The sequence below is a fragment of the Capsicum annuum genome, chromosome 4 (genome assembly GCF_002878395.1).
Source record: "Capsicum annuum cultivar UCD-10X-F1 chromosome 4, UCD10Xv1.1, whole genome shotgun sequence".
Classification (NCBI taxonomy): domain Eukaryota; kingdom Viridiplantae; phylum Streptophyta; class Magnoliopsida; order Solanales; family Solanaceae; genus Capsicum; species Capsicum annuum.
The window spans coordinates 195,406,063-195,425,684 of NC_061114.1; the positions used below are offsets into that span (position 1 = coordinate 195,406,063).

Sequence of the window (19,622 nt, forward strand, 5' to 3'; positions counted from 1 at the left end):
ATTAAAAAAAGGAAAAATAGACATTTATGACATGTCTGCTTCAGCTACTTCAACCGTAATTTTATTATATTACCCCTAATTATTTATTATAAGTCATTTAGGTATTAAAAAATAATAATATTTAGTAAAAAATAAAATTGGCATAAAATGAAAAATTAGTTCTTGATGTTTTAAATTAACATGAAATCTTATATGAAACTCATTTAATTTTTTTCACAAATATTTTTCTATAGTAATTTTACTATATCACTTTTAATTAGATATTATAAGTCATTTAGGACATATCCGCTTCGCTTCTTCAATCATAGGATTTGGGTGACTCTCGAAATTATTTTAGTGTCACTTAAATTGGAATAGAATAAAAAATACTATAAATCATAATAATTAAAAACTTAAATTATTTTAAGAATATAATTGACTATCAATGCCACAAAAATTTATCGAGGAGAGTAACATATATTATTTAAAAATTACATAAAAAATATTATAAATTACAATAGCTAACAATTTAAAATATCTAAAAAAATATTAAAAATATTATTGATTATCTAAATTATATTTGTGTCACATAAATTCAGGGATAGTTTTGGCATTTTATAGTTTGCATGTTTGAATGCTTTAATTTAGTAATTTGTTGATCCAATGATGTTTTCGAATTTAACATGTTTTAAAAATTTAGTACTTTATTTATTTTAATTTATTTATTTATTTTGGTAAAATATTATATATTTAAAAATTATGCAAAAAAATAATTATAAATTATAACTATTAACATCTTATAATATTTTAAAAACATATAGTAAAAAATATGATTGACTTTTGAAATTCTAATAGTGTCACATAAGTTGCGATAAAGAAAATAACATAAATTATTTGAATTTACATTAAAAAATACTATAAATCACAACGATTAACAACTTAAAATATTTAAAAAAATATATTCGTAAAACTTTGATTTACTCTCTAAATTCTAAAATTAGGACAAAGCGAGTAACATAAATTGTTTGATAATTATGTAAAAGGTATTATAATTACAAATATTGGCAACTTAAATTATTTAAAAAATTATATTAATAAAAATTTGATTGACACTCTAAATGCTATTTGTGCTACATAAATAGAAATAACGCAAATAACATATGTCGGGTCCGTGCTGGCACGGGTTAAAGTATCTAGTACAATTATAAAATTCACTAAAATTGAATCAAATACCCTACTATGAATAAAATTTATCAAGATTTATTTTGAGAAATTGACAGTAATATACAATTTGATTTTCAATTTATACATTTTATTCTATGAAAATAGATGAAATTTAAGAAAACTTAGCGGCTCATTTAGAGAATACCTAAAACAATTAGAATAAAACAAATCTATATATCCAAAAAAAACTCAAGATTACCATAAAATCTTCAATGTATATCTCCACAGATGTTTGGGGATGAAGTTGAAACAATTTAGCGGCTCACTTAGATAATATATATAAAAAATCAAATATAAATTAAATCTATATATTAAAAATACAAAAGATTACCACAACATCTTCAATACATATCCTAAAATGGATGTTTTGTGATGACAATTTCGCCAAAAGAGTTCTTCAAAGCAAAACCACGACTGATGTTTAGGAGATTCGATTGATTTAGAGAGAAAAATAAGGAGAAAAAATTGAAGATCTCTATTGAGATATCTTCAAGAACAGTGTAATTGATATTGCAGCATAAGTAGCCAATAGTGTAATTGATATTGCAGCATAAGTAGCCAATAGATGAGAGAGAATTTAAAAAAAATTGCCAAAAATAAATAATGAGAGAGTAATTTTTGCTATATACAATGTTTATTATATTTGCATATAGGGCCCCCAAAAAAACTATTTTTAAACTAACAAATAGTTATGAATGGTAATTATTTTAAACCTTTAATCATATCATGTAATTAATAAATTATTTTTTTTAAAATATGTAATCCCCCCCCCCCCCCCCCTCCCAAAAAAAAGTCCAAGTTACAAATTGGCTTCAAAAAATAATGGGGGAAATAAATTATGGACAAACAACATACAACTGAACAGTTTGAAGCTTAATTACATAAAATTTCGACATTTTACATAATTACTAAAAATTTCAATTTGGATCTATCAAGATACATAATTACATGTTTCTCTTTGTAAAAAAGCATAATTAGCTCCCACTACATTATTTTCTATTTTGGGTCTGTCGAAATACATAATTAGCTTCTGATATATCCAACAAAGATACATAATTAGTTACTTTGTACGGAGAGGAATTTGTGTAAATATAGTAAGTTGAAGGTACAGTGTTTATGTTATTTTCCCAAGAATTATATGAGCCAACTGATTGAAGGCCCCAAAATGGACTTTTAATACCAAATGTGTCCATTTATGAAAGCATGATATTTCCAAAAGGATGCGAGACTTCAAAAGTGTGCTAAAAAGGAAAGCTAAGTAACAATGGGACTCAGTACAGTAAAGAATGTACTGAGATTTTGAACAATGTAAATTAAATTACCTAATGAGTAATGACCTAAAGACGTGCCGAAAGGATATACAACTCAATATATTTTGTGTTGGGAGGTCATTCCATGTTTACATTATCCCTCTCAAATTTAAACCATTTCCAATTAGCATACATATTTTCTTCATCTTCAAATGGTAGTCTATCAGTTGGAAGGGGTTCGGGTTTCTTTATTGCTGAAACACTTCGTAGGTTCTGTCTGAACTTCTTCGCCATCTCTTTTGCTTCAGAAAATACTCTCTGCAGCAAAGGAAGTACACTTGTTATGCAATTGTATTTGTAACTTCACATGGAGTCTTAACTCTAAACTGGTGCATTAAGATGTAGTGTTACACCATATAAAGGATACAAGCAAGGATGAATGATCATAACTAGCTATGAGTGAGCAATATTTAGGAGAGACAAACCTCCTTGTCCGATAAAAATAACCCTGGCTCGCTTTCAAGGTCCGCAATACTGCATTTGACAAAAAACAAGAGGATATCAGATCGGCAAAAATTGTCTGTTCCAGGAAATCAAATAACAACTCCTTGATCTGATTTCAGTTCATTTAATCATGGAAACAAGGAGCAGAACTGAGAATAAGCAGGAAAATAATAAATCCATTGGCAGGAGCCTTTGCATCTCACATTTCAAAAGTATCTAGCTGATTTTCTTGTTAGTTGTTAGCGACATGCTAAGTAGGACAGGGCCTCAACAAGGAGATGCACACATGAGCAAGGAATTGCAAAAACAAACTAAGTCATGTTTCATGCAGTAAAACCTTTGGACTGATGTGAGATGTATTGTGTTATAATCTTGTCCATGCACTCAAAAGTGTGGTCAAGAAATGGGTTGAGAACTATGAGATCTCAGATTCAAATCCCAGCGTGAGGAACAAACCAGGTTGTTTTTTCCTGATATGCCCAAGCCTTGGTGGACAGAGTTTACCCGATGGTCGGTACTTATGATGTGGAGGTAGCCAGTATCCGCAGAATTAATTGAGGAGCGGGCAAGATGGCCCGGACACCACGATAATTAAAAAAATAGTCTTGTCCAAGCACCCCAAAACAAACCCAAACTTTAAAGGTTGTTCAGAAACTACATTATGTACTAGTATCAAGACATCTGTTGTGACAGTTGTGCTGGGTCTGGTAATAACAACATACTGCTGCAGTTATCATGTTTAAGGGATCATCAGGTCATGGCATAACAAATGTTCACTTAACTGTAGAGCCTTTGCTATAATTTCATCTACAGATTTATGTTTGCTCCATGGGATAGCTGAATGGCTAACAACTCAGACTTAAGGCTTAGCCTTTCAATCGTGCTGAGTTCCTACCAGTAGTATGGGCATTGGTATGGTGGCATGATCAGATCCATTGAGGACTCCTATTGCCTCATATTCCGAAAAATGGTACTCCCTCCGTCCCATTTTACGTGTCGCCATTTCCTTTTTTGTCTGTCCCAAAAAGAATGTCACCTTTCCTTATTTGGTAACTATTAAAAAATACAATTCCACTTTTACCCTTATTGGTCCAACTTAATTAAAATAGTAGTAGTACATATTTTAATAACGGACAATATGGTAAAAATTATAAAGTCTTTTCTTATTTCTTAAACTCCGTGCTCGGCCAAACTATGACACATAAAATGGGACAGAGGAAGTACTAGTTTTTATGTGAAAGAAGAAAAACCATTCGGTCGAAAAAAAGGCTCAAGCGTTATTTACTCCATACAAGACAAATTTCCACATCTATTTTCTTGTTCTTCGGAGACACCCTCTTAACTAATGCAAAAAAGAACATTAAATAAAAATATGAACATAAAATATGAAGATCTCGGGGACAGAGTGGAAGTGGCCTCGGTGGATGACAAGATACATGAGGCGAGACTGAGATAGTTCAGGCATGTGAAGAGGAGATGCAAGATGCCCCAGTGCATAGGTGTGAAAGGTTGGTCATGGATTGAGGTAGAGGTGATTAGACGGAAAATGGCACAACTTCAGCTTACCGAGGACATAATATTGGATAGGAGATTATGGAGGACACAAATTAAGGTGAAGGTTAGTCGATAGTTGAGGGTAGTCTTGCTTATCCTTCCATACTAGTAGTTTTAGTATTTCTCCGTTGTAGTTTTTGGCTTCTTCGATCTGTGTTACTACTTAATATTCCTTGTACTTCAATTATTATATTATTTTGTTGTAGTTATTGTTTTTTTTTCAGAATGTTTTGTCATGCCTTGTTTAGTATTTTGCCTTGGTTTCTTCGCTCCTATAAGTTTCTGAGCCGAGGGTTTATCAGAATTAGCCTCTCCACCTCCCATGACAGGGGTAAGGTCTGCGTACACACTATTCTCTCCAGACCACACTTGTGGGAGGGTATGATGTTTTTGTTAAACATAAAAGCACACAAGATTTATGTTTCATCTCCCATTCACTTGAACTGGAAAAGTTGGCTCAATTTTCCAGCCAGAATTAACATAATTTCTAGTTTCATAAAGCAGGGGTAAGGGGTAAGGTCTACATGTACATCACCCCTCCCCCAGAATCCCACTTGTGGGATTACACTAGGTGTGTTGAGGTTGTGATTAACATAATCTCTAGAAAAATTTTCCATCATTTCGAAAATTAGCCACACAAATATTACTATTTCTACAATTTTTCATCATTTGAACTCATTACTATCGATTCTTTCTAAACTAATATTAGAGGGGAAGGCATACCACAGAAGTATAATGACAATTTGGACCATCAAAAATTTTATAATCATTAATGATTCTTGCAGTTTCAACATTGAAGAAGTAGAAACTGGACAAAACCAGAGCTTCAGTTGGAAATTCCGAAATTGCTATTTGATCCAAACTGGTTGCCCATGCCATGCACATTGATAACCGTTCACAGTCAAACTCACATGAGAACTATAATCCCATGTTTATATCCCACATCCAAAATTTGAGTCACGAATTTTAACTCTAGTCAGGTGAGTATTACCTGGGAAAGGACATTAAGGAATGATGAAAGATGTTCAACGACCCAACGTACATAATAAGCAATGCTTTGAGCTAAGAGTGATTATAACGGCCACCGAGTAGTGGGCACCTAGGAGGTTCATTTCAAATGAAGTGAAATGGACACTGAATACTCATATAGCCTACCCCGACTAACTATAATTAAGGCACAGTTGTTGCATTGTAATTTTTGGTCTGTTGTAGGTTAGGGGGAAGGGTAAATTTGGTTTCCATAAGTGGGGTGAATGAGATACAATCTTAGGATCTCCAAAAAATTTTCCTAGTTAGGGAAACTACTCGTATGCCTTGCATAGTAAATTGATTATTTCGAAGCTAAATAGGACATGGATAAATGTGATAGTTGAAAACACTTTTTGAAGATTTAGAGATTACAAGCAACACACTACTAGTTGAAAACTTCCCATTTCAAATATCAAAAAGTCGAAACACAACCAAGCATGGTAGGGCATGCATACAAAAGGGATTAAGGTAATCCATAAGCCACAAATGTTATCAGCATATAGGTGCGTTTATCCCTACCATTGAATAGGCATAATCAGGCAAATTCTCTACCACATACCTGAGAGATATTTTGTCTGGAAACATTGATTTCACAACCATAACTTTCACCTTCTCATCAACTGCCAACAAGTTACCTATGGAAGTAACCCGGCCTTGAGTGACATTTGAGATGTGTAGCAAGCCACTGAGAATTGAAAAGAAAAACCGTATAAAAATGTGAACAAGTTGCATTCTTTTTCTGGAAGAAAAAAGCGCATGGCTCGCTTTAGTCCAAGAATGTACAATACTTTATCTCTTCTTTCCTACTCCTAAGCATATCTCTGAATGACAGCTATTCGGGCAACAATCACAATGCTATTTAATTGAATTGCACAGGAGCTAGACTCCCCAACCCCATCACCTCTACTGCTTCTTAAACATATGCACATGCATCTAGAGTTCCATCGTAAGGGAATTACAGAAATAGATACAATAATCCAATACAAGTGTAGACATGCCATAAAACATGGTAATTCCACAAATTTCACTATCAAGAAAATACAGATAAAATCAACAGAAAGCCTGCAAACCAAAGATATATCCTACTATTTTTTTTTCAAATTTATCATTAAGAACCAAGTTCACTCATCAATCAATTGAAAGTAAGACGAGCATATAAGATTCAAAACACCAAACAAGAACTTTCTTCTTCTTTTTTTTTGAATCGCAAGATAGGATGAATAGTGCCTCTTAATTGAAGCAAGGAAAGGGTCAAATGGGCCCCTGTATTATCCAGAATTGAGAACTTTGCCCACCGTTAAACATTTGGCCCAATATTACCTCACCACTAGGAATAAGTCTCATTTTTGCCTTGACCTCAAACAACAACAACAACAACAACAAACCCAGTGTATTCCCACTTAGTGGGGTCTGGGGGGGTATAAGATGTACGCAGTCCATACCTCTACCTCTGATGAAGTAGAAAGGCTGTTTCCGAAAGACCCCCGGCTCAAGTCACGAGATATCACACAAACACATAGTACAGCACAGAAGCAGATGACATAACATAGATACGGCACCCATAAGGAATATAAAACAGAGTAAAGCAGGAATGCAGGAATATAAAGCAGAGGAAAGCACACAGATTCGTAATAAACATGGAACACGGAACACGAAACACTGAATACGGAATCATAACAGGAATACACCCCCACCAACTAATTCCCTACACTAGCGACCCGAACTGGCCCTAATCCTCTGCCGTAATTCGCATCTTCCAGACCTTCCTATCTAGGGTCATGTCCTCGGTGAGCTGTAACTGTTCCATGTCCCGCCTAATCACCTCACCCCAGTACTTCTTCGGTCTACCCCTTCCCCGTCTAAAACCATCCAACGCTAGCCTCTCACACCTACGGACCGGGGCATCCATGCCCCTCCTCTTCACGTGTCCGAACCATCTCAATCGTGCTTCCCGCATCTTACACTCCACTGAAGTCACACCAACCTTCTCCCGGATAGTCTCATTCCGAACTCTATCCCCTCGGGTCAGTCCACACATCCAGCGCAACATCCGCATTTCTGCCACCTTCATTTTTTGGATGTGGGAGTTCTTAACTGGCCAACACTCCGCTCCATACAGCAAGGCCGGACGGACTACCACCCTATAGAATTTGCCTTTAAGCTTGGGCGGCACCTTCTTATCACACAGCACCCCCGATGCGAGTTTCCACTTCATCCATCCCGCCCCAATACGGTGCGAGACATCCTCGTCAATCTCACCGTTACTCTGGATCACGGACCCGAGATACTTGAACTTATCCCTCTTCCCTACCTCCTGTGCTTCTAGCGTCACTACTACCTCATTCTCCCGCCTCACGTCATTAAACTTACATTCCACATGCTCTGTCTTGGTTCTGCTCACCCTGAACCCTTTAGACTCCAGAGTTTGCCTCCACAACTCTAATTTGTCATTCACACCCCCTCGAGTCTCATCTATCAGGACTACATCGTCTGCAAAAAGCATACACCACGGCACCTCCCCTTAGATACGCCGCGTCAACACATCCATTACTAACGCAAACAAAAAGGGACTAAGAGTAGATCCCTGATGCAATCCTGTCAGGACAGTGAAATGCTCTGAGTCTCCTCCCGCCGTCCTCACCTGGGTTTTCGCTCCCTCATACATATCCTTAATTACTCTGATATACGCCTGCGGTACTCCACTCACCTCCAAGCATCTCCAAAGCACTTCCCTGGTGACTTTGTCGTACGCCTTTTCCAGGTCGATGAACACCATGTGCAGATCCTTCTTCCTCTCCCTATACTGCTCCACCAACCTTCGTACCAGGTGGATTGCCTCCGTCGTCGAGCGGCCGGGCATAAATCCGAACTGGTTTTCCGAAATAGACACTATCCGTCTCAGCCTCACCTCGACCACTCTCTCCCATATCTTCATAGAGTGACTCAGTAACTTAATCCCCCTATAGTTATTGCAACACTGAATGTCCCCCTTATTCTAGAGGGGGATCATGGTACTCCACCTCCACGCCTCGGGCATCTTTGCCGTCCTGAAAATTTCATTGAACAATGCAGTCAACCACCTTACACCAGCCTCTCCAACGAACTTCCAAAACTCCACCGGTATCTCATCCGGCCCCGTCGCCCTACCCCTTCGCATCCTGCGGACTGCCTGTCTAACCTCGTCTACCTTAAAACGTCTACAATAGCTAAAATCCCGACACTCCCCTGAGTGCTCCAGTTCCCCTAACACAATAGCTCTGTCCCCCTCGTCATTCAAGAGCCTATGAAAGTACGACTGCCATCTCTTCTTTATGTGACCGTCCTCCACCAACACTCTACCGTCCTCCCCCTTAATGCACCTCACCTGATCGAGGTCACGACCCTTCCTCTCCCTAGCCTTAGCGAGTCGGAACAACTTTTTCTCCCCTCCTTTCCCCTGTAACCCTGCATACAAGCTCTCAAAAGCGGCCGTCTTAGCTGCCGTGACCGCTGACTTCGCCTCCTTCCTCGCTAGCTTGTACCCTTTCCTGTTTACCCGCTTCTCTTCTTCGTCCTTGCTTTCCACCAACTTAGCATACGCCTCTTTCTTGGTCTCCACTTTCTTCCCCACCTCTTCATTCCACCACCAATCCCCCCGATGATGTCTGGCCCGGCCCCTAGAAACACCCAACACCTCCCTTGCATTCTCCCTGATGCACGTTGCCGCCCTGTCCCACATATTATCCACGTCCCCCCTACACTCCCACACCCCCATTCCCGCCAACCTCTCCCCTATCTCCCACGCATTCACTGGCGTCAAACCGCCCCACTTAATTCTCGGTCTACACTCCTTACTCCTCCTCTTTCTATTCTTCTTTATACCCAAATCCATAACCAAGAGCCTATGTTGGGTCGAAAGATTCTCACTCGGGATGACTTTACAGTCTTTACACAACGCCCTATCCCCTTTCCTAAGCAACAAAAAGTCAATCTGAGTCCTGGCTATCGCGCTCCGAAAAGTGATCAGGTGCTCGTCCTTCTTCGGGAAGCCCGAGTTCACCACCACCAGCCCAAACGCCCTCGCAAACTCCAATAGAGTCGCACCCTCTTCATTTCTCTCCCCAAAACCAAAACCACCATGCACATCCCCAAAGCCTCCCGGTAGCGCCCCGATGTGCCCGTTGAAATCCCCTGCTACAACAATCTTCTCCGAACTGGGCACGCCTCTCACCACCTCCTCCAAAGCCTCCCAGAACCGCATCTTCTCCTCCCCCTCCGATCCCACATGCGGCGCATAGGCACTACACACGTTCAGGGTAAACCCCCGAATGACCAACTTAATAGTCATCAACCTATCGTTGATCCTCTTCACCTCCACTACCTGACCTCTAAGCTCTTCATCTACCAAGATGCCAACTCCATTCCTACGCCTGTCGCTCCCCGAGTACCACAGCTTGTAACCGTCCACATCCCTAGCCTTAGACCCTACCCACTTGGTCTCTTGGACACACGCAAGGTTGATCCTTCTCTTCCTAAGAATCTTCACCAGCTCTATGGACTTACAATATAATGGTAAATTTAAACCTTAGTCGTAGTTGAGGGGTATATTTGAACCTTTTTCTCAAAGAATTTGGACACGTGGAGTCCACACATTTCACACTGGAGTTTCCGTTAATGCCGAGTAAATATGAGACGATTTTCTAACAACAAAGTATGAATGGGTCAAAACTGCAATGGAGGGCACAATTGCGCAATTTCAGGTTGTACATATTTGGACCTTTTCCCTCGAAACAATTTAATTTCTACCTGATATTGAACAACTATAGTGCTTTACATTACTCTACAACTCTACCTCATTGTGTTTACCCATTTGTGCATAAAAATGAGAAAAGAAATGTCAATCACATTTTGCCCCATGCTCCAACCGCAAAAATTCAAAGTTATTCTACATCAGAGTTATTAAGTTTCTTAATTTTACATGACAGTACCAACCAACAGCTAAGTCCAACTCCTTCCTGTGAGAAGCTTAGTGTAAATTACCTTCGGTTTGTTTCACCAAGCCTTATCTGTGCACCAAAGGGAAAAAGTTTTTTCACTGTTCCTTCCACAAGGGTCCCCTCTTGCAGATTTAACATTTGCTGAATCCAAGACGAAAAGATATATAGTAAGGAAATAATCAAGAGAGGTTCTCAAACAATAAATAATTGGAGGAGGGAAATCTTGATAGAATTTGAAAAGGCAAGAGAAGAAAGGACCCACCCCCAACAAAAGAAAAATGTGATAAACAGCATAAATAATGAAATATTTATGCACAGGAAACTAGGGAATCATGGTGACAAGAACTAACCCAAGCTTCTTTCTCACTAAGTATTAAGTCATTAGTGTCTTCGTTTATCCTGGTAATAAGCACATTAATTCGACGCCCCACCTGAATTAACAAGAAATAGATATAATAAGCAGACATAAATATAAAAGTAATCCAGGTCAAGATGGAGCAGAAGATGTACATTGTGGAGATTTCACGAAATGTTTACATTTTTTTGGATAACCGTGGTGCCCGGGCCAGCTTACGCACACCTCAACTAAATCCACGGGATACCTGCTACCTCCCACCAGCAATAGATATCAGGTAACTCGGTCCACCAAGGTTAGGACAGATGGGAAGAATCACCTAGTGTTTTTTTCTCTACTAGGATTTGAACTTGAGACCTCAGCCTTTCAACCCACTTCATTGACCACTAGGCCACACCTTTGGGTGCACGAAATGTTTACATATTGCAGAGCACATTCTGGCCACCAAAAATATGCGCTTTCTGTTTTATTGTATTTTTATAACAATCTTATATTTATGGGAAAGATGCCTAAGAAGCAGCACTTTGCCACTTACCATTTGGTATGCACCCGGTGAGCTTAGAAGAATGTGGCCAGCAACATATACAATAGCTATGCTTCCTACATATCTTTGTTACAACTTGATAAATGTGATTTCATTTGTTATTAAGAAAGGCAGCGCCTCAAAGCACTTTAGTTTAGTAGTTTAATTGTGAGAGAGGATACAATGTCACTTGTTTTAAATGCAGCAGAAAAAATGTTTAATGAAGTCCATACAGAGGTAAATTAAATGTGAGGAACACAATAATCGCGATTGGTGAAAGCTAAAAGGTTCCAACTTACATTCTCCTTCAGCTGGGTGTAGCTGTTAACTCTGTTCATTAATTCAGCCTTTGGAAGAAAAGCCCGTAAACCCTGCACAACAACATTCAACCTGTTTAACACAGAAATAGACCTGCACCAGTCATGGAGGCAAGGGTGACTTGATTACCTCTATTCTTGTAAGAAGACCACCAGTATTCCACTCTGTTATCTTTACCTCAAAAGGTTCATTTAGTTGTTTAATCTGTGGCATAGTAATAGTAAAAATGTTAAGTTATTAGGCTAAAAGCCCTAGGATAAAACAAATTAGAATAGAAATTTGATGAAGTAAATATACTAGGAACAGGTCAATGATAGAGCATTTATCAACATAAGTTGCGCGTGCAAACAGGTCAATGATAGAGCTACTCAAGATGTTCAAACGACAGTACCCAAAAACATTCTCCTAATTTACAATCTAAAATGGAAAAGTATCAGAGTTTGGTGAATAGGAAAAATACGCTGATTTTCAGGTCCCAAATTTTTGATAAAGTAATGCGGTGGGCACAAAGACAACTATTCTTTTGCTTTTCAGGTTCCAAATTTACGAATGAAGAATATATGATGATGACATTTGGTGCTTATGAGGAATAATATTATCAATAGCATATATGTTTAGAGACAAATTTTTGTGTTTCTGCAGCAACATTTAGAACATTCATGAAGTCCTTATTTCTATTTAGTATATACTATAGGAATGCGATGAACCTGAATAGAGAGCAATGGATACAGAGGATTCCTATAATCGACCTGAACAAATTTGGAAGAACGCAAAGTTGACTGATTGATAAGTCACTCAGGCTCAAACATAGGAGAATAACACATGCCTTTTACAATATTTGTTAAGGAAAAACAATTCCGGAACGAAAGATAGGACCAGTGCCTCCTCCAGTCAGCAGTGCAACAAAAAAGACAACCAAGCAATAAAGATGAAAGTATAATCATGCTCAGACTGGACAAGGTAATCTAATTTTGAACTTTGAGTACACATTCATAGTTCTAACAAGTTTCTAATATCTCCCTGATGAAATTGCAGGGCAGGATTATACCTTTAAAAATTTAAGTGAAGAAATAATAGCATTGAATAACAATGATCTAGAATAATTCATGGTAAGATCGAGATTATAAAGCATAGAGTGCTTTAGCAGTTCCACTAATAAGGAAAAACATAAAGCTAATCCCGACTAGTTTGGGATTGAAGCACAGCCGATTGATTGGACTAGGTAAAACATCAAGTCCCGATCCACTTTTTATCTTTCCATAATGCCCCATCCTTGTAGCTAGATCAAGAAAGAACCTTTGGATCGAGATCCACAAAAATGTATCACAAGTATGAATTCCAATTACTCTAGTTTTTATTCTTCGAATATGATCTACTACTCTTATTTCTTACTCGACCATTAACTTCAAAAAAAAGGATTCCAACAACAGCTTCCACAACTATGATGTTCTGTTATACTGAAGAACATATCAAAATTTAGACAAAGAAATAACTTGTGTTTGTGATAATTTGTGAAATACATATGCTTGACAAGTAGGATGCAAATTCAAACTTTGCATATTACAAAAGAAAGAAAGTGAGAAAAGAACCTGCCTCACTCGATGCCAAGCAGTGCGTCTAAAGAGCCTTCTTGTCGACAGTAATGGCCTACCACTAAGAGTTCTTCCAAGAACCTCAGCAAATAGAACAGTCCCAGGCTCCACAACAGGCTTCCCTGACATCAACTCCCCACCACTCACTGCCTCATCATAACTCACAATTCCAATTTTCCCCCTCACCAAAAAATCTTCGGCATCCTTCTCTAAATCACACAACAAATACTCCATCTCTTTATTATACAAAGGCAAAACATCCTTAGTTAACATCGTACCCAACAAATCCGCACCAATACTCACATCAAGCTTATTCTCATTGCCTGAAACCACAACACCAACTACCAAATCACCCGGTTTCGCATCGTAATACTCTACACTAACCTTCTTACTCTCTTCCTCCCCCTCCTCCTCCTGTTCATTGTCACTTTCTTGCTCATTAGACTCACTAGACTTAAACAACTTATAAAATGGCTCCAAAACTTCATCTTTACTAACTTTCTTCTCCCCTTCCTCTACGTCTACACCAACCCCATTGTTAATTTTCTTTAAATATGGCTTATTAAGCAATTCAAGCTCTTCAGACACTTCACTTTCAGGCGATTCAGTCACTTGGGTGTTGCTAAATTCTTCGAAGATTTCATTTTTAGAGCAAAACAAGACATGGGTATGCAAATTTAACTGAGAATTCCAATGGAGTGATGGATTCTTGGAAGATTTTTTTGGGGTTTTAGCAAGTGGGCATTTGGGGAAAGGTGAGAATTGGGTGGCAGTGTTGTAAATAAGAGAAGTGTTGAGGGGTAGAATTGGATTATTGAAAATAGAGGAAGAGTTACAAGGAAGAAGAAGAAGTGGCATGTCTGCTTATCATCAGCTTGAATTGCCGGTTTGTTTCGTTATCCGTTTACAGTTTGCCTTTGATATTTTTACCCGAGAAGACAGATAAATGGGCCAAGCGAGTGTTGGGCCCAAGGGCCACAATATTAGAGCCCATAGATTTTCTTTTATGAGAACTTTGGTTCCATCTGCTGCCCCATTTGTAATTAAAGAATATGGGGGTGATAAGATTGACTTGCTTCCTTACTAGCACCATTAGAGGGGAAGCCCCCAATTTAAGCAATCCAAAGGTTCCTCCTCCTCCTCCTCCTCCTCCTCCCCTTTCCGTTTCAAAGCCGTGTTGGGTGGTTAGAACTGAGTCAAATGTACGCAAAGTAAGAAGAAAGCAGCCAGATCCTCCTTGTGTTGTGTGTAAAGGGACTGGGAGAGCCAAGTGCTACCATTGCCATGGGAGAGGGAGGACTAACTTTGTGGATCTAGAAGTTCTTCCAAGAGGAGAATGGCCAAAATGGTGCAAGACTTGTGGTGGAAGTGGGCTTGGATACTGTTCTCGTTGCCTTGGGACGGGTGAATACCGATATATAATGGGATTTCATTTCATGAGACGGGAACAAGATGACGACTCTCAACTTTGAACCAAACTCTGCGAGCTTATTTAATTGGGATAACTAGACTGCTATACATTATGTAATTATTTCTTGCTTTTTTCTTTTTTGTTAAAAATATTTCTTATTTGGTTCTCCAATTTTAGATTAGATTTACACTTAATTTTCATCCTAATTTTCTAATGATTTTATCAAATTGTCCCTCCTTCGAGTCATTATTATTCGTATTTCTTTACAAAAAGAAATATATGTATTAAAATTTTTTTTTTTTATCGAAGGCACCTTCGAAAAATGGTAGTGCAGCCCTAAAAAGACGCAGCACCACAGCAACTCCACGCTTTCACCTTCACCAATAGCGAGTAGAAGTAAGGTCAGGGGTATAATAGTTATTTTATTCAATAATTTATTTTTTTTAAACACAGATATTGTGGTATTTGTTCACTGCTCTATCTACAGGTATTTAAATATCCATCACAAAGTCTATCACTAGCATTTTCTAGAAAGTATCTCATATGTACGATTAAATAAGCTCATGAAATTCATTTTTACTTATGAATATCAACTCTTCGAATTTCTCAACTGGACAACAAGTAAAATCATTGTACTGTCTCCATTCTTCTGTCAACTCTCCTAATTCTTAGTTTAATGAAACTTACTTTAAATCTGCTCATTTTTTCTAACAATATTTTGCATATTTAATTTTTTAGATCTTAGAATTTATTATTATACAGAAATTAAGTTGGTGGTTGAGTATTGTATTAATATTAACATATTCCTGTTGTCTTATGTTTGGCGGTTGTTTAGGATTCTGAGTTTGTGATAATGTTATTCTATTCACGTAGTCTTTGGCTTTTATCTGCTATTACTTATTACGTTTAGGAGGTCGCACCTTGTTTTTGTTACTGTTTTTTTATTAGTTTGTTTTTCAGGTAGTCTGTTTTTTTATTAGTTTGTTTTTATTCACGTAGTCTGTTTTTTTATTAGTTTGTCATATTTTTTCACTACTATTTGTTTCTTTTCTTTTTATTCATCTTCATTACTACTTTGATTTGCTACATTTTAGTCGAGTCTTTCGAAAATAACCGATCTACCTTCATACGATAGAGATAAAATATGCATACATTCTACCCTCCTCAAGTTTCTTCATTTTCTGAAAATGAGCTAGGGACTGGGGTCTTATTTTCTCTAATATAACAGCTAAATAATGCACTAAAAATTTATCGTTTTAACTTTAGTGGGTTTTAGTTGAATGAGTTGTGTGTAGTTCTTGAATGAAAGTTTTTTTTTTGTTTGTGTCTGTTTGGGAAGAGGGGGTTTAGTAGTTACCCTAATGTTGAAATTTGAATGGGATTGTAATAAAGTTGTAATTTTAAGTGAATTGATAGTGATCTTGATTTGTTGTTTTATGCTGAGTAGATGTGTGTTAGTAGCAGAGTATTAACTCTTATTTTGTCATTGATTTTGAATTTTAAACTTGAAAATTTGATTCTTGAAGTTGTGAATTTTGACAGTTGAAGTACAATAAAATTAAAATTTCTGTGTGGACGTCCCAAAAAAATCCTAACTTGAAAATGTTTTGAAAAAGTCTTACTTCCAAAATATATTACCAAACACTTAGTTTCTTCTTTCTTTTAACTTTAGTTGAATTAGTGTTATATAGTGATGGTTAATTCCTTGAGAATGGGTGGAAGTAGTAAAATTTATAATAGCATTGAAGTTGATGTGAAGTGAAGAAAATTGTACTACTATTTTATGTGAATTATAAAGTTTTTCTACTTGCCTTTTTCTGCTTAGAAAGAGCGAGCAGCATTGTTGGTGGTTTTTACTCGTAGGGTGTGTTTGGTACGAAGGAAAACAGAAATTGTTTTCCAGTTTTCTTATGTTTGGTTGACTTATATGTTTTGAAAAATGTTTTCCAAACTAACTTATTTTTCATAAATCTAAAAAGTAAGGAAAACATTTTCCAAACTTTCTTTCAACCTCACTTTAAAGTTGAAATGTTCATACAATTTTCAAAATCATCTATCCCGCCTCCAGCCACCAATACCCTATCACCCCGACACCACCCTTACCCCACCCCACCCCACACCTATCCCAAATATTCAATTGTTTTAAAAAGTATTTTAAATTTTTTTCTTACTCCATCCCCTACCCTCACCCCACGCCCACCCCCACCCCAACCAACTTTCTTCCAAAAATAATAGTAAGATTGATTCAATCTTAAGCAATCATACATGTGAATTGGTTGATCTTCCTCCCAGAAATAAACCTTTAGGTTCTAAATAGATCTTCAAAAGAAAGATGAAAGCGGATGGTATTATTGATAAATACAAGGCAAGACTTGTAGTAAAAGTTTTCAAACAAAAAGAAGGCCTTGATTACTCCAATACATACTCACCAGTAACAAGGATAACATCGATTTGAATGTTAATTGGTTGGTTACGGTATATGTTCTTGAAATACATCAAATGGATGTGAAAACCACTTTCCTAAATAGAGAATTGGAGGTAGAAATATACATGGAACAGCCTGAGGGTTTTGTGGTTCCAGGAAAGGAAATAAAGGTGTGTAAACTTATTAAGTCATTGTATGAACTAAAACAAGCACCTAAACAATGGCATACGAAGTTTGACCAAACCATGTTGGCAAATAGGTTCAAGATAAATGAATGTGATAAATGTATTTATATTAAAGATACTCCAAATCACCAAGTAATTATTTGTTTATATGTGGATGATATGTTGATCATCAGCAGAGACATTTCTGACATAAATGCAACAAAACGAATCCTCGAGAGTAAGTTTGATATAAAAGACCTTGGAGTTGCAGATGTAATCTTAGGTATAAGAATCCATAGAACTCCATAAGGGTTGGCATTGTCACAGTCTCATTATATCAAAAATGTACTTGACAAGTTCAAGTATATGGAATTCGGTATTGCCAAGACTCCATTGGATATGAGCTTTGCACTTCGAAAGAATGAAGGTGAAAGTGACTCACAATTAGAGTACGCAAAAGTATTGGGATGTTTAATATATATAATGAATTGTACATGGATATACATAGCATGCGCTATTAGTAAATTTGAAATATATTTTTTCATTCACCAACCAAATACTAAAAAATATTTTTCATCCACCAACCAAACATAAGAAAACAAGTAAGAAATCAACTTGTTTTTCCAGGAAAACATTTTTTAGGAAAATATTTTCCATGAAAAACATCTTCCTTCATACCAAACACACCCGTAGTTTCTTTTTTGCAATACTGACATAGCTAATTATTTAAGGGGAAAAAATAAGGGAGGAAAAACAAGAAAAATAAATAAAAACAAGATAGAGGCGACATCGAGAATATCATAGTGCAAGGACTTAGCTATTATTTTACAGTTCTGGTGCTTGAATCTAATTTTGTATATACTAGATTACATGACTATAAAATTAAGAAATTGACTTAATTTAGAAGTTTACCTGATTGTTTGGACTGTCACGTTTATCTTAACTAATATTTTAAAGTTTAAATTGATGTCTACTGCTAGACAGAGAGTTTGCCTTGAAAAATCATGGGATGTTTGATTTTGAATGTAAATCATTTTCAGGTCCAATATCCTTGGTGAAACACTTTTCTTATAAAGATACAAACAAAGCAACTGATGATTTTAGGATATCTATTACAACTCTTCTAAAGAGTTGCTTAGAGAGCAAAGTTTCAAAATAGCCATGCTTCAAATTTGAAAGAAGTTCGAGCGTTCAAAGATCAGATGGAACACTTTTTCCTTGAAATCTTGATTTTTTGAGGTGTTCTCTGATTTTCTCACACACTCATAAAATAAAAACGTATATTAAACTTTCGAGGTAATAAAATCGATAAAGAATACAAAATAAATAAAAAAATTACACTAATAACAGAGAAATCGCAAATCAATTATGATGAATAAATGAGATTAAGAACATGGGAATATAAAGAACAATCAAAGAGGTAAAAAATCTCACAATAATGTGTTGATCTTCCTTTCTAGTGGTTATGAATATTAGTTTCATTAATATCCAATAGAGTAACTTGCTATACAATTATATGCTCTTAATATAGATCAGCTTACTATAGAGTAGTTGTACTAATATTATTAATATGACATCTGATTTCGATAGTAAGCTCCAGATTACTTATGTTGAGTCCAATAAAGAAAATCAAAAGCTGCATTAGATATATAGAGATTATATTAATCAAAAATCAAACATTGTATAGGTTACAATGAATTTATATCTGGTGACCATTACAACATGTTCCTTTTTCATCACTTGGTATGAAAAGTTCTTGTTCATGTGATTTCAAAGTCCTTTCTCAACTTATGTATTTACAAGCTTGGATATAGCTTATATAGAGAGACATACATAGTGAAGATTCATATAGCTAGCTTCAACTTGATTGAGATTTATTAGTTGTTCATCAGTTGTTGATCCTGTAGTCTACCACAATTTGATTTTGAAATTTAATTTCAAATACAACAAATTTTCAGTGACTAGCTGTTTTAATGAATTTGTTATATGTAGTCTGTTTTCGTGTTCTGTTATTACATGTCATCTCTTCTTCCTTCTTCTTTTTTTAGGCTTTCTTTTATAATCTCACAATAATATGTTGATCTTCCTTTTTTGAGACTGTTAATAATTATCATAAGTTACAATTTGAGTACTTCACTATTGGGTTATCTTATGAGTTTAAACCCACATTACGTGGATACCAACACAACTAGACTTAAGTCTGCAGCATAACCAAAATTGGCATATACTTACTTTGCACAGAAGGAAATAAGGGATTCACATTTGCTTTTGGTCCTATTCCAACCTCTCATATCACATCTGCAGCATGAGAACAAACA

The 19,622-nt window shown here is 36.5% G+C and overlaps 2 protein-coding genes across 3 annotated transcripts; one reads left to right on the top strand and one right to left on the bottom strand.

The window, feature by feature from the left end:
* Positions 1 to 2,354: 2,354 nt before the first annotated feature.
* On the bottom strand, positions 2,355 to 14,162 carry LOC107855591 (protein PIGMENT DEFECTIVE 338, chloroplastic). Of its 2 annotated transcripts, XM_016700607.2 has the most exons (8): positions 13,302 to 14,162; positions 11,842 to 11,916; positions 11,694 to 11,765; positions 10,867 to 10,947; positions 10,560 to 10,657; positions 6,100 to 6,225; positions 2,939 to 2,987; positions 2,355 to 2,771 (listed from the first exon to the last, which is right to left on the bottom strand). In XM_016700607.2, the coding sequence occupies exons 1-8, from the start codon at positions 14,160 to 14,162 to the stop codon at positions 2,592 to 2,594; spliced, it is 1,542 nt and encodes a 513-aa protein (XP_016556093.1). In that variant the 3' UTR covers positions 2,355 to 2,591. The 2 variants fall into 2 exon arrangements, with proteins under 2 accessions (XP_016556093.1, XP_047266848.1); XM_047410892.1 differs by lacking the exon at positions 10,867 to 10,947.
* A 194-nt stretch (positions 14,163 to 14,356) lies between these two features.
* On the top strand, positions 14,357 to 15,416 carry LOC107855592 (protein SSUH2 homolog). Its single transcript, XM_016700608.2, has 2 exons — positions 14,357 to 14,828; positions 15,025 to 15,416. The coding sequence occupies exon 1, from the start codon at positions 14,357 to 14,359 to the stop codon at positions 14,774 to 14,776; it is 420 nt and encodes a 139-aa protein (XP_016556094.1). The 3' UTR covers positions 14,777 to 14,828; positions 15,025 to 15,416.
* Positions 15,417 to 19,622: the final 4,206 nt, after the last annotated feature.

Bases quoted from the DNA above. Each gene is read 5' to 3' on its own strand.
- LOC107855591 (XM_016700607.2), bottom strand. From the start codon at position 14,162: ATGCCACTTCTTCTTCTTCCTTGTAACTCTTCCTCTATTTTCAATAAT. The intron at 10,948-11,693 runs GTAAGTTGGAAC...TTGTTAATTCAG, and splicing joins ACACCCAGCTGAAGGAGAAT to GTGGGGCGTCGAATTAATGT. The intron at 2,988-6,099 runs GTATGTGGTAGA...TGTCAAATGCAG, and splicing joins CCAGACAAAATATCTCTCAG to TATTGCGGACCTTGAAAGCG.
- LOC107855592 (XM_016700608.2), top strand. From the start codon at position 14,357: ATGGGGGTGATAAGATTGACTTGCTTCCTTACTAGCACCATTAGAGGG.